This window comes from Calidris pugnax, unplaced genomic scaffold (genome assembly GCF_001431845.1).
Source record: "Calidris pugnax isolate Ruff unplaced genomic scaffold, ASM143184v1 scaffold499, whole genome shotgun sequence".
Lineage (NCBI taxonomy): Eukaryota > Metazoa > Chordata > Aves > Charadriiformes > Scolopacidae > Calidris > Calidris pugnax.
Genome location: NW_015092476.1, coordinates 283,444 through 297,207, shown reverse-complemented (window position 1 = coordinate 297,207; position 13,764 = coordinate 283,444). Strand labels below are relative to the sequence as shown.

The following is a 13,764-nucleotide window of genomic DNA, read 5'->3' as shown; positions in this document are numbered from 1 at the left end:
TAGCCTTGTGTGGGCGTTGGACCCGGCCGTTGCTCCCCCAGAGCCAAGGGAGCCCGGATTTTCTCCGGAGGGGTGGGAGATGGTGCGAGCGCTCCATGTGCGGGACTGGTGGGTCTGGAAAGAAAGCAGTGAGGACCCCCAGTTTTTTGATCCATCACAGGCTTTTGTAGAGAAAAGACTTCACTCTGTTTCCTTTGAAAGTCTGTGGCCACTTGTAAAAGCCATGCCCAAATGCAGAGGTTTCCAAACGTTTTTGATCACACACCCCTATCAGTAAAAAATTTTTGAGCACCCCCCCCCAGCATGTTCATTTATTTATAAATTCATAGAATCATAGAATGCATTATACGCATGCACTTTGCTAATACATTATGTACATTATATATACCATACACAAAGTTAAAAAAAAAATTAGAAAAAGATTAAGTGAACACTATTTGTAAAATATATTTTATTTCATTTATTAATGGCACAAGAAGATATTTTCTCCCCGCCTGCACCCCCAGGTTCCTGCACCCACTGTCGATCCTGCAGCAAACGGTGAAAGCAGGGGCCTCAAATCCATTTTTGTTTTTTTCTTGCACCACTGAATCATTTTTCAATGAGCAAAGGTTGAATTGTCTCACTGAGAGTTGTCATTTGCTGATTATGAATAGAGGCCACATTTCCTTTTCCCCACTTTCTCTTTTCGTTGGGAAAAGGAGGAAAGACAGTGACATCTTTTCCGCCGTGGTCCTTGTTGTAGGGACAGAGCTGCTCCAGCCAGTGAGAATTTGCGGTTCTTCAGGGCCAATTCATTTTTCGTCACCTTACAATTGTGCCTCTTAGTTGGGAAATTACGTGTTTCTGGAAAATTCTGTTTTCTGTTACAAACAGAAGAAAAATGTTGAGAAGTCATCCATCCTAGTTGTTTTCTGTTCCCAAGAAAAGGATGTCTTTGTTGTGTGGAACGAAGTGTGCCAGAAAATGAGTGAAATGGAAAAGGAGGGTATGTTCTTTTGAATTCTTTGCTGTCTCTGCCCCTCAGAGCCCAGTATGAGATCATTCTCTAGAAATTCAGCTCTCAAGGCCTCTACACCGTCTCAGTGCTGTTTGGTGCTTTTATCTTCTAAGAGCTTCATGTCTGGTGGAGAGCAGTGGATCATCTTTGGTGGGACAAATGACAGTGACTCTTGGGAGAGCCACCACACCGTCCTGGTGGACACTCGCAAACCACGAAGGAGGTGTTGAGATCTTCTGTCCTCTTCTTGTGGTGCCTGTGGTGCTGCCTTCAGATGTGGACAGAAGAATCTGCCTGTGTAGTAATGAGGTCACAAAAGCTCAGGAGGACCAAAATGAGAGCAGAGTGTTAACACCTGAGTTTTCCTCCCATAAAATAATGACTCACTGATACACACCCCCGGCTGCACAGCGCGATGTCATGACACACTGTTGAGTGCCACGTCTCACCTCTTCCTTTTCCCAGCAAGTGTGAGTTTGAAGAAGACAGGACAAGAGGAAATGACAAACTCAAGTTGCACCAGGGGAAGTTTAGGATGGATATTAGGAAAAATTTATTCCCTGAAAAGGTTGTGAAGCCGTGGAAGAGGCTGCCCAGGGCAGTGGTGGAGTCGCCATCCCTGGAGGGATTTAGAAGCCGGGCAGATACGGTGCTGAGGGACATGGGTCAGTGGTGGATTTGTCAGTGTCAGGTTGATGGTTGGACTCGACAATCCGAAGGGTCCCTTCCAACCTGGACAATTCTATGACTCCATGATTATGTGACTGGATCTGAAGGGGCTGTGTGGTCCCCAAGGTCCTGTTTGTATTCCTCACACCTGGCAAATGGGAAGGTTTCCTTGGACAGACCTTTTATCTGTGGGAGATGGAGTGATGTTAATTTCTGTTTCTGAATTGTAGAAGTTTTCCTTTCAGTGTGAATATTTTTCAGGAGCCTCCTTAAAAAAACAACCAACCAACCCCCCCCAAAACAGACTCCTGTTTCCGATTCCTTCTTTGCTGTAATCTTCAGGAAGATCAAAAAGAGCAACCAGGGGTATATCCCGTAGGATTTCACCCATTCCAGGTCTCCCGATCAGCTGTAGCTCAAACTTCAGTCCTGCTCCTAGAGTGATGCAACCTCCTGCATCCCGGTTTTGACCGGGCTTTTGGGGGCTCCTTCCACCTGGAGGTCACCTCAGTGTCAGCCCCTCTCCCGCAGTCTGTCCCCGTGTGATTTCAGACCACATTTTAGACCACCTCTTGGTGATGTCTGGGCTCTCCTGACTCTGATGCTCCCAGCCTTGTTGGGGTGTTACACCTCGGCACGGGGCCATTCACGTTTCCAGCTGTGTCTTTAGAAGTGCCAAGGGTTTTCCTCCTCCGTACCCCTGAAGGCCCCATGTGATGTGTAACACACACACCTGAAGAGCTGCAGCCACGGCCAAGGTCTGGTTGGGAGTGCTAATTTTTAAATACCTTCTCTGAAGGACAGCGGAAGCGCAGAATCAGAATCAGCCATGATGTCTAGTTGTTGTTTATTTTGTTCTCCAGAGGTAGTTCAGTCACTGCAGAGTTGGTTTGGGTGCTCCCAGGAGCAGAAGGTGAGAGCAACGAGACCACCCTGGGCCTGCCCCACCCTGGACACCCCATGGTGGTTCTTCCCAAGCTCCCAGAGATGTTTCTCTCCCACCTCACCACGTAGGACCCTGGCCTGACCGTGGGGGGGGAAGGAATCGTCAGAACCGGGATGATTTAGCTGATTTTGCCCAGTGGGACAGGTTACCAGCCTGAAAGAAGGTTCAACCAAAACTCTAGCCCATACCCAAAGACTGACAGTTCACCTGTACTGAAATGTGATTTTCATTTTTTTTCTGAGTTAAAGATTTTTGGAATTTCATGGCAAAAGTAGAGGCAAGTAAGAGCCCCCAGTTAAGCTTTACACGTTTCAGGTATTTGTCTATTCTTATTCCATACCTCATCCTCAAGGCAGTGTCAGCAGAGCCATGCTGTTCTTCTGGGACACAGCTGAAGGCTGATGTTTTAGGTTTGTGATTCAGTTGAAGCATTAAAATATGGAAGCCTTAAATATGGATTCCTCTCCCTTGAGGGGAGAAGCAGAGTGTTGGTGGCACATCCCTGGCACAGCCTCCTTCCGGCCCAGGGACTTTGCCTGATCAGATACCACGAGCCTCACCGGAACAGGGCTCCGTGGGCTTTGGTTCTTCTTTTACATTTTTATCCCTTTCGTCTGTATTGGTGGGAAAAGATGCAATATGTTGCTAAAATGGGTTCCCAAGAAGCAGCACTAGATCCTCCATTGAGGGGTAGTTGAGAAGTGAAGGAGCGGCGCTCTGCAGGTGCCGGGCTTGGCCGTTCTTTGCCTGCCATTTTATCTGGCTGTGTGAGGGAGTCTGTGCAGACTCTCAGAACAAAGGGTGTGCCTTGGCTGGGCCTATGGCCGCTAATATTGATAACTACAATGGACTCCGCTCTGGACGGGCTGATGAAGAGATGAAGATCCGTGTGGTGGTGCAGCTGCAAAGCCTCGGGCTTCCCTCACGGTCTCCTCCCGTTAAGTCCTGCCTTGCCCCTGACAAAACCATTACCTCCACACGGACGTGGTTCTCGGTAGCGTGGAAGTGGGTACCACAGCGTCAGTGTCTGGTATTCCCTCCATCCCATAACAAATTCCAGAGCGTGGCTTCCCCTGGAGCTTGGGGTGCAGAGCTGCTCTTGGCCACCTCCACCCCAGCATGAATTCTGCAGACCTGGCGTCAGGGGAACGGCGCCAGAAAAGGAAAATTATTATTCCTACTTTGAAATTATAATTGTATCTCGAAACAGGATTATTATTTTTTTTTTTATGAATAACTTAGAACAGTCCAAGGCCCTTTTTGGCAGTAATCTATCCTGAAACTTCCCACTATTTTATGACTGTACTTTTATTTTCTCTCTGTGTGCATTTTTTCACATGTAATTCTGAGTTAGCATTTATTATTTTTCTCTTCACCAAGGATTGCTGGAATCTAAAAGGTATTTAAGACAACTTAATCAAATAGCAAAAAAGGCTTTCTCTTCAAAGTAACCTATTATTCCTTTTTCAGTCATATAGGAAATAGTCAAAAAGTGAATTCTTGATGCACCCAATGAGAACAATAGATTTGTGTTCAGTCTTTCCTTCTCTAAATTAGAAATCACAGTATAGACAATAGAATTTCTAAATCATATATTATACCTTATTCTCTGGTGGGAATAAAATGTTCATGTTTGCCCCTTTTTCTCTGTTTAACTTTGACTGCTGTGAACACTAGAAAGAATAACCCTGCAGCTTTTCTTTCTTTTTTTCTTCTTCTTCTTTTTTTTTTTTTTTAATCTATTCATTTTATACTTTTCAGACAGATTTTTCCCCGGGGTGAAACAAAGGTTAACTGAAATTTCCTCTGTTGTGTACCTGAACGAATCAGCAGTTTGAGAAGGAAATCCCATTGATGGGCAAAGAGAGTGACAGGCTCTATTTAAAGAATTCCCCCGACTGTGTGGTAGACCAACCATGCCATGAATTTAACTGTTCCTGTGGTCCCCATACTTGTACCCACCAAAAAAAGAGAAAAACCTACTTTGTTCTGCAAATGTTGCGCTAAGCTTTGAAAATCATGAGCCGGGGAGTTTTGTGAATTAGCGTTGGTAGCCGTGGTCAGGAGGGAAGGAAGCAGCGTTTGTCGTGTCGGACAAAAAACAGACAGAAAATTATGCGAACTTACATAATGGCAAAGGCACACCACGCACTTGTGTTCTAACGTGTGTCTGTGCACCTTAGCAATTTTATGGCGTACGTATTCCTCCAGAACGCGATCTTTTTGCTTTTTTTGCCGCAGGTTTTTATTGCGGCAGAGCGTGCGCGGCCTCGGGCTCAGCGGGAGGAGGGGGCAGGGTGCGGGAGCAGAGGGCAGGGTGCGGGGGGAGGGGGCAGGGTGCGGGAGGAGGACAGGGTGCGGGGGAGGAGCTGGGAGCAGCTGAGCCCTGCGGGGGTGACCGGCCCTGGCGGGGAAGAGGCGGCGTGTGCGGGCACCTGGGTGGCTCCTGTGTCCCTTAGTGCCTTCCCAGAAATCAGAAGGTCCCTCTGTGCCTGGTGGGACACACCTGATTCACCGGTGACAAACTCGGCCACTGGAGCCTGGTGGGAGCTGCATCTCCTGACCATGGCCCTGCGCGGGGGCTGTAGGGGACACCTCTAGGGGACACCTCGCAGCCCCAGCCCCAGGCTCTTCCTCTCTGGCAGCGACAGTTGAGTCTTCTCCCATGGACGATGGCTGCTTGAGGTTGTTTAAAGTTACTTTAATAGGTCTTGGATTTTTTTTTTTCCCTTCTGCAGGACTGTTCAGAAGTGTGGGATTTTTTTTCTTTTTAAACTGATCCGCTTTTGGCCAACGCTGCCTTTGCTTCAGTCAGCTTCACACAAGTTAATCCATTTCAGAACGGGTTGGGATTCATTGTTTGTTCACTGTTGTCTTTCCAGTTTTGTGATGCTTTTCAAACACACCATGCTGCATCATATAAAGGTTGCTAAAAATAAAGTGTTGCAGGTATTTTCTCACTGGCAAAAATATGCATATTACTGCATGCATATATATATTTAATATATATAAGGGGAGAGGCGGGAGAGTCTTCCCTTGCCATGAGAAAATTGCTCCAATTGAGCTTCTGTCAATGACTCCATCGACTGTTTTCTCTGAGGGAGTTCCTGGATCTCTTTTAAAGTTGCTCTAAAGAGATACTGACATGTAACCCACTGTTTATAAGTAAAACACCTTTTCCTTATCAAAGCAAAGTTGCAAAATTGCTGGAAGTGTCTTAAGAAAAACCCATCAGTCGATCCCGTTCCTGTGTGCAGGGGTGAATGGGGTGGTGGCTGACAGAGAGAGGGCTGGATGGGAGAGGACCCCCCTTGGCCCCGGAGCCCCTCTCACCTGCACCTCGGGCCGCGGGAGGAGGAACGGCTCCAGCTCAGTCACGGCTCGTCTGGGGGTGCAGGGCAGGCATCACTGCCTGCAAAACCTCTGCTGACACACGTCTGTGTGTACATGGGCACACACCCCCACAGATAGACAGATAGATACACACGTACACACACATGGGCACTTGGAATGCGCCTTCCCAGAAGAGGGGGATGTACAGTGCGACCTCACGCACAGAAACCCCCATTTCTGGAGGTGCTTGGCAACGTCGGGGGCCGGGGGGAGATCTGGGTTTCTGCAGGATGCTGCTGGGGGGTCTGGGTTTCTGCGGGATTTGTGTTTCTGCGGGACGGTGCTGGGCTGTTGCCGCTTCCCATGGCCAGTCCTTGGTTCTGGATCAGGGGCCACCAGAACACAACAAATGTGACACTCGCTGTACCAAATTGCATCACAGTAAGGCTTGAATCACTTTGGTTCAAACATAAACGGGAATTTCCAGATATACATAAAATGGCACAATGTGAAATTCTTACCGATCTAGACAATTTTTAGGGTTTTAAAGCTTATAATTTTTAAATCTTACTTGCTACTCCAGTGGCAGCCAGAAGCTGAGTCCTGACATGTGAAATATCATTCAGAGATATGTCTGAAACAGCCCTTGCCACAGAGGTCTTACAGTAGAATGTAATTAGGGTTCTCTATTCTGTAATGTGCTATAATAATTAGCAGTCAAAATCCAATTTTTAAAGCCCAGCTTTGAAACGTATTTACCCTTCAGGCCACGTATGGTACCATCAAAGCCTGAAGCAGCCTTTTCCAGTGAACTGATCATAAAGTAAACTAAATAAAACACACGTCTGCACGTATATTCCAATGGGGGGGGGGGCGGGGGCACCACTTGCCTTCCCCGTTTGGAGAATAGTGTTTTATTTCCAAGGCTGAATGCCCAGGCTCTGCGATGTCTCTGAGCTGTGGGATGAGGCAGGGAACAAGCCGCAGAGGGGACGGGACGCTGCGGCCAGTGAAATACACCTGTGGCTGTTGGCGGGGTCTGGCTGGTGCCTGGCGGTGCCCAGCCGAGGGGTCCCGGTGGCGTGGCCATAAGGAGACCTTCTGAACAGTTTATTGTTTATTCTGAGGCAGTTTTTTGTTCGGTGGAAAGGGATTGTTCCTCCAGGCAATTTGGGGTTTTGATGGCGGGTCCTGTCCTCCCTCCTCCCCTCCTCTCCCTTTCTGGAATGAAAGAGGGGAGGCTTGAATGCACATTGAACACTGCTCCTAAATCTGCCCTCGCCATGAGCCCCGCTCCCAAATTTACATTTTCATGCTGGTGGAGGGATACATGTGAATCTCAATGATCTTTCAAAATTTTTCTTTAAATAAAGGCAAAGCTGTTGTTTACCATTCATCCCATTGTACAGGGATGCAGTACAGCCAAAGTGTGACACTTTATAAAAGAAGAACCTTGCACAGAGCTTCAGTTTTCCTCAATAGTATATATTTCACATCCTGTCTGGCATTTTTTCTGGCCTCTTCTTTGCCTTCTCTTCTTCTCTCTTCTAGAATTTGACAAAACTGTTTTTTCAAAGTATAAACACAAGAAGTTCATATGGCAAAGTCAATTGCATTTTTTTAGTTGAAGAATAGAAACTAATATAATCTTAAAAAGGATATTGCTTTTAACAAATGAAGATAAGAAAGAATAAAAGCACAAATGTGTTGAAGGTGTTCTGGGAAGATTTTATTAATACACTGTGAGAACTCACAGGACCCTGTAACAGTGTAAGTTTTATGAGTGCGGTTTCTTCGCGGAGGCAGCAGGGAGCCCTGGCAGGGACTGAGCGGTGTGTTTGCTCCTGAGGAGCTGTGAGGAGAGAAGACACCCCCAGCCCCGTTCCTTGGGGCAGAACCCCCTCAGGGCACACGTGTCTGAAACAGGTGGAGAGCTCTAACACAGCCCTGGGAGACGCCGGCTCCAGCCTTTGCTGAATACGGGGACCTTCACCAATTCCCATCCCTTTTTGTGTCTGCGCTTTGACCAAAATCTCCTTCCCTCTGCGGGGGCTGTGTGCGGGCGAGCATCCTGTGTGGGCACCGGGAGGGCTGGGGTCCCCTCAGATCACCCACCCTCCTCCAAAGTGCCCCCATCCCAGCGCCGAGGGAGGAATGGGGGGTTGGGGTGCCGGTGACCGGGGGAGCGTGGCACAAACAACCTCCACCAGCCCGGGGGGGCCAGAACGGCCCTCGCAGGAGCCCGCCGCGCCGGGGGCTGGGGGTGGCCCCGGGCAAGTTACTTCACCCAAACCAGCAAACCAAAAGCGGGGCAGGGGAGGCATTCATCAAGTCCAGCAGAGTTTTGTGGTTTATTTCGTGATTTGGCACCAAAGTGCTGTGGTCAATGAGAAGAATCGTTGCAGGTTTTTTGTGCGTCCCCAAAGCCGGGTTTCCAGCTGTCGGCAGAAGCACAGCTCTTCCCACGTATTTCAGCCTGAAGAATGTGTTCTGCGTGAAAAACAAATCCTTATGCTTTTCTGTTGTGAGTTAGACTGAACTTCTGGGTCACCAAATGGATTTAGTAAAGAGAGCTGTCTCTTTACTGTTGTAACATTTCATTCAGCAGTAAAGCTCTTGTGTTTTATTTTCTGATTTGAGCAGTTTTAGTTTCTAGTATGAGGAATATTTGAATCACTGTATCGTGGTTTTCCCCTGTGAAGCAGGGGATTTTGACAGTGAAGAAGAGAAACTTGGTTTGTCCTCAGGAAGGATGTGCCTGATGATTAACAGGAGTTAATTTGCTGGTAATTTTGGTCTGTAAGCTGTCAGCCATTCTGCACGTCCATTTCTGTGAGATGCGGCACTCGGTGCTGATTGCCAGGGCAGAGTTTTGAATTACAAATGTCTTTATGAATTAATTTCCTTAACTGTCTTCCCAGTAATAAATAAAGCACTCAGATATGTCACTGCGTTTCTTTACTTTTAACGACCAGGCTCCAAAGGGCCTGCTTTTCCCTGGGGCTGCCCGAGGCGAGCTGAGGCGACGCGGTCCCGTCTGTCCCCTCTGCTGTCAGCCCTCTCCAGGGCACAGCCCTGCGCCCGTGGGGGGACCCTGGGGGAAAGGATCCCCTGGACACTCGTGTTGGAGCCACGGCTCAGCTGGGACACAGCACCCCAGCATCTTTACAGACAGGCCACTGAATCCACCAGTAAGGTCTGTGTAAGGTCCGTGTGGCGGCCGTTAGCGATCCCGCTGTTAGCCGAGTGCTGGGAATAGGAACATTTCCGCGTGCTGCTGAGATCAGAGCAGGGAGTCGTGGCCCAGCTTTGGGTGGAGAGCAGCCGCAGGCGGGTACGATGCTTTGAAGCACTCTCTGTGTGTCCGAGAGACGTCCCTGCTACCAGGCACCTCCGCGGGGATCACTGACTTCTTCAGTAAACGGACGGTTAGACGTGATACTATAGAGGGTATAATTTTAATTTCTAGTCTTCTGCCTTTTATTGGAAATGAGGAGTACAATCAGAATTTGCTGTTTTTTTAACTTTTGTAAATCTGGGTGGTGTTGTGTTTTGTGTTAATAACGTGTAGGTGTTTTAGGTTTGGAGTGGGGGCAGGATGAAGCACTTTGCATTAAAAAGTCTGCGAACACACAGGATTAATTTACGCACAAGTTGTAATGGTTCCTGTAAAAGTGTAGGTGAGGTGAGCGCCGCCGCTGACATGGGTCCTGCCGTGGTGATGGGAAGGATGCTGTGCAGGTTCAGCTCTCTCTGCGCAGCACAGGAGCGAGCAGAGTTGACATGCAGAATTTTTAAACAGCTGTAACTGCATCCCTGTTCTTTTAGCTTATTGCCTTTTATTTCCTTTTTGATGTTTTCTTTTTACTTCTGCCAGCCCAGAGGCTGTGTGTGAGGAGGTTATGGTGTGACAGCTGATAATACAGTGTGTCGCCCCGATTTACTGCACATTACCAAGCCCTGTTTTGGAATAGAGTTACTCAGATTTCAGTCTCAGTTATGCTGTGGTTATGCATAAAGCCGCTTTGGCATGCAGCAGCCAGAAAGCAGTGCTGAAGACACAGGTCTTGCCAATTCGCAAGAAGGAGAAGTGTATTTTATGCTGTGCATTAACTCTGTGTCCCTGCGCTCCCCCCGGGCTCCGGCAGCGCGTCCCCGGGGCCTCGGGCAGCAGTGACTCCCGGGGCTGCGGCTGGAAGCTTTGGAAGAGGCTAAATCCTTGCCTGAATTTGTACCCCGGGGCAGGAGGAGAGGGTGGTGCCGAATAAAACCCCCCGGGGGTTGGAGCTGCCCAGTGCCGGGTGGGTTGAAGGCTTTCCTCTGCTGGAGATAGTAGTTTCTCTGCTTTGGTATATTCAGAGTCTCTTACCAGTTTCAATAAGTGCAGTAATCACAGTGTTGAATATATTATAGAAAAGATATGCATATAAATTAAGTACAATTCATTTTATTTCTGTTTTTCAGGAGAAGTTGATGTGGACTGGTCCATCTGTAATAAAGACTTAGAGGTAACACAACCAACCAAATTGTTCCATAATTCTTTATGTTTATTAGCATCAGAGCAAGATGAATGGGACTGAAGAGTCCAGCTGTAGTTTTGTGGGTCATCCTCAGCAGTGTCCCCCCGTGGGACAAGGTTCAGGTCCCAGCAGGACAGGAAGCGGATGCTGGGAACCGAAGCTGCTCCGCAGACCCCGTGGGGTCTCCGCTGGCCCCGTCTCCTCAGAGCCCCCTGGTTGTGTTGTGGCAGCCAAGCCCCGCTCCCAGCAGCGGCACCGCGAGCCCTCTGCGTTTGCGGGGCTGGGACCCGGAGCACGGGGTGCTGGGCTGTCAGGAGAGCTGCGGCCCCGAGGTCCAGCTCCTCCGGTTTCTCCTGCCAAGGCTCAGTAAAGCTGCACACTTGGGTGACATGAACAGACTCTTTCCCTGAAGAGAAACGGTATTTTTGTACCTCTTCCATTCACTTGCCCAACATTTTATTCCAGTTTTTAAAAATAGCGGTTTACTAAGCAATAAGGATTTTCAGTTTTTTCTGCCTGCACAGAAAGTGTGTGTGAGGTCACTGGGAGAGAAAGAGTTGTTTCCAGCTTCCGTTTTTATTCCTTTTTCTTTTTAAATCTTTCTTTACAATTGCAAATTGCACATTTGGTCTAGACTTGTGTAGCATTGTGCGTTGTCCAAGAAGGTTCCCTTCATGTGTGCAGGGGGATGCATAACTTGCATTTGCAATTAATCTTAGTTAGGTTTGTGTTCTGGGAAAAATTCCAGTTCATCATGAAATAGCATAGTGAGTAAAAGTGACTAATCAAGAGAAAGCAAGGCTTCGTAGCTGCAATTTTAAACAGCAAAAAAAGAATGACCCCAAATGGAAGTTTGAATGGGACGATATTTTTCTTGTAGACTGTGAAAGTTTCTCCCAAACACAAGTATCCACTTCAAACCTGGATGTGTAAAAATCTTGGGTTTCTGACTGAACCTGCCAGCAGGGACCTTTATGAATTCCCAGTCCTAGCGAACCCTGAACCACAGAATCCCAAACGATAAGTGTGTTTTTGTCTCCGTGTCTCGGCAGGCCCAGATCTCCAACTACGCCCGTGCGCGGCACAGCAGCCTGCGCTACTACACCCCCGACAAAAACGTCACCTGCCGGAGCTGCGGGAGACGGGGCCACCTCTCCAAGAACTGCCCCTCGCCAAAGGCAAGTGCGACGCCTCGGCTGACAGTAGAGGCGGCTGTTTCTAGTGCTGTTTTGTGCTCCCACGGTGTGTTACCTCCTGGGAGGCTGCTGCGGGACGACGCACAGCCTGCCCGGGGTCACTCCTGGCGGGCACCGAGTGCTTTCCCCCGAGAGCCCGTGCTGGTGCCCGTCACTTCAGTGACTGTTTGGCCACCGGTAGCTGGTCACTGGCCACCCTTCTGCAGCCGCACCACGGCCCTGCTGAGAAGGGAGCAGAGCAGTGTGGGGGGACCTGGTGTCCAGCCAAGGCCAGCCCACCACATCCCTACTTACAGTTAGCTGTCTGTTCTGCGAAGGTCATTGCTTTTATTGATTTATAATCTCTGCAGTTCCTATTAAGCAGCAGACGCTTATTTGGGGTGGTTTCTTCTTCATTTCGTCTTCTGATTTTTTTGTCATTTCCTTTAATCTGTTGAAATATTCTCACTTGACATAACTCTTTTTTTATTTCCCCACAGAAAGTTCCCCCCTGCAGCCTGTGTGCAGGACGAGGGCACCTACAGAACAGCTGCCCAGCACGGTTCTGCTTGAACTGCTGTTTGCCCGGGCACTACTTCAGGGAATGCCTGGAGAGAGCCTACTGGAACAAACACTGCCATCGCTGCGACATGAAGGGGCATTACGCTGATGTGAGTACTGCCCGCGGCACAGAGCTCAGTTGTTACTGGCTTTGTCAGACATTGAATTTACGACAAACAGAATCTTCTCATGTTTTCTTTAATTTTATTTGGTGCATATTTGTATAAGCTTATGAAGATATTGTAGTTAGTCGTTATGGAACAGTATCACTGTTTTAATGAGGAGTGGTTCACAGACAAACCGGGGCGTTGTAAACACTCTTTGGTTTAGTTTTGTCCGGTTTAGTTGGGTGGTGAGAAACACCCTTGTTTGTGTTGAAGGGAAGGTGTAGGGAGGTTGGACTTTGGAGACGTGGTGTGCTGCAAGCCTGCTGGCCAGAGGCAAGGGATGCTCTGATGCTCCCAGAGTTCCAGAGATGTGTTTTTTCCACTGTGATCACATACTCATCAATGAAAATATTAGAAGTTTAAACCAATGTGTGAATGGGTCTTAGAAGCATTGATAACTGTGCTACATTTTACATTACAAATGTACTTTAGGAACAAGATGGGGATGGTACCATTTATTTCTTAGTGAAGTATAGGTGAATAAAAGTTTTGTCTGACATCAGCTTATAAGGAAGCAGCTCTACAACCGTACTCACGTGCCTTAGCTTAGTTTCTGCCCTCTTTTCAGTAGAGTCCTCTATTATTTATGAATATGCAAGAAGAAAGATAATGATGAAATTGTCTCTCCACTTCTGTATCCCTATGGACAGGCCCATCACATATACAGTGTAAGAGAGTTTGTAAAGTAGTGGAATGGTTGCAAAATTGTGTGCGCTACTGTTAAGAGAAGAACACTGGTCGAAACATTTAACATCTGGAACGTACCAATGTGTTCCCTGAACCCCAGGAGAACTGCACCGATGTTTTCCATCTGCACTATTGTTAATCAAACCCCAACTTTTTCTACTCACACCAGTGTGGCTCTACAGACTGGGTGGACACTGGTCCTGTTGGCAGTTACTCTAATTCCTCATTCATGTTGTGTTCTGCTGCTTCTGTGTCACAAACGCTGGGGAGAAAAAAGTATTTACTGCAAATAGTCATCACCCTACCCTGCCTAACAAAGCAGCATTTCGAAGGTGTTAGCAATCCTGCACCTGTATTCACACACAAACGGCTCTCTCCGGGAGGGACCTGGAAGCTCCTCTCCCAACAGGCTGAACGTTCAGTTTATTTCCCACCAGACACTTCTTTCAGGTGGTGGAGCAGCGGGAAGGGATTCCATTTATTTTACAGGGAGATGGAGGCCCCATGAAATACACGCTTTCTGCTGTTAGATTTTACTGAGCATTCAAAGTTGTCTTGAATAAAGGAATGAGTGACTTTGGCACAAAACCAGGTATGGAAATACCAAAAATGTTCAGGTACTGTAAGGTTACTGAGGAGAGTTAAAGGGCATCCAGATACAGGGTGTCCTCTGCTCCCAAGAGTAGGTGGGAGGGAAGGTCATGGA

At 48.0% G+C, this 13,764-nt stretch overlaps 1 protein-coding gene across 2 annotated transcripts in view; it reads left to right on the top strand.

The window, feature by feature from the left end:
• The window catches only part of ZCCHC7 (zinc finger, CCHC domain containing 7), a 113,271-nt gene that overhangs the window by 64,195 nt on the left and 35,312 nt on the right, over positions 1 to 13,764 (top strand). For both annotated transcript variants that reach the window (XM_014962556.1, XM_014962555.1), the window contains exons 5-7: positions 10,413 to 10,456; positions 11,521 to 11,646; positions 12,144 to 12,314. In XM_014962556.1, the coding sequence (XP_014818042.1) occupies positions 10,413 to 10,456; positions 11,521 to 11,646; positions 12,144 to 12,314 (341 nt within the window). The remainder of the gene's footprint in view (positions 1 to 10,412; positions 10,457 to 11,520; positions 11,647 to 12,143; positions 12,315 to 13,764) is intronic.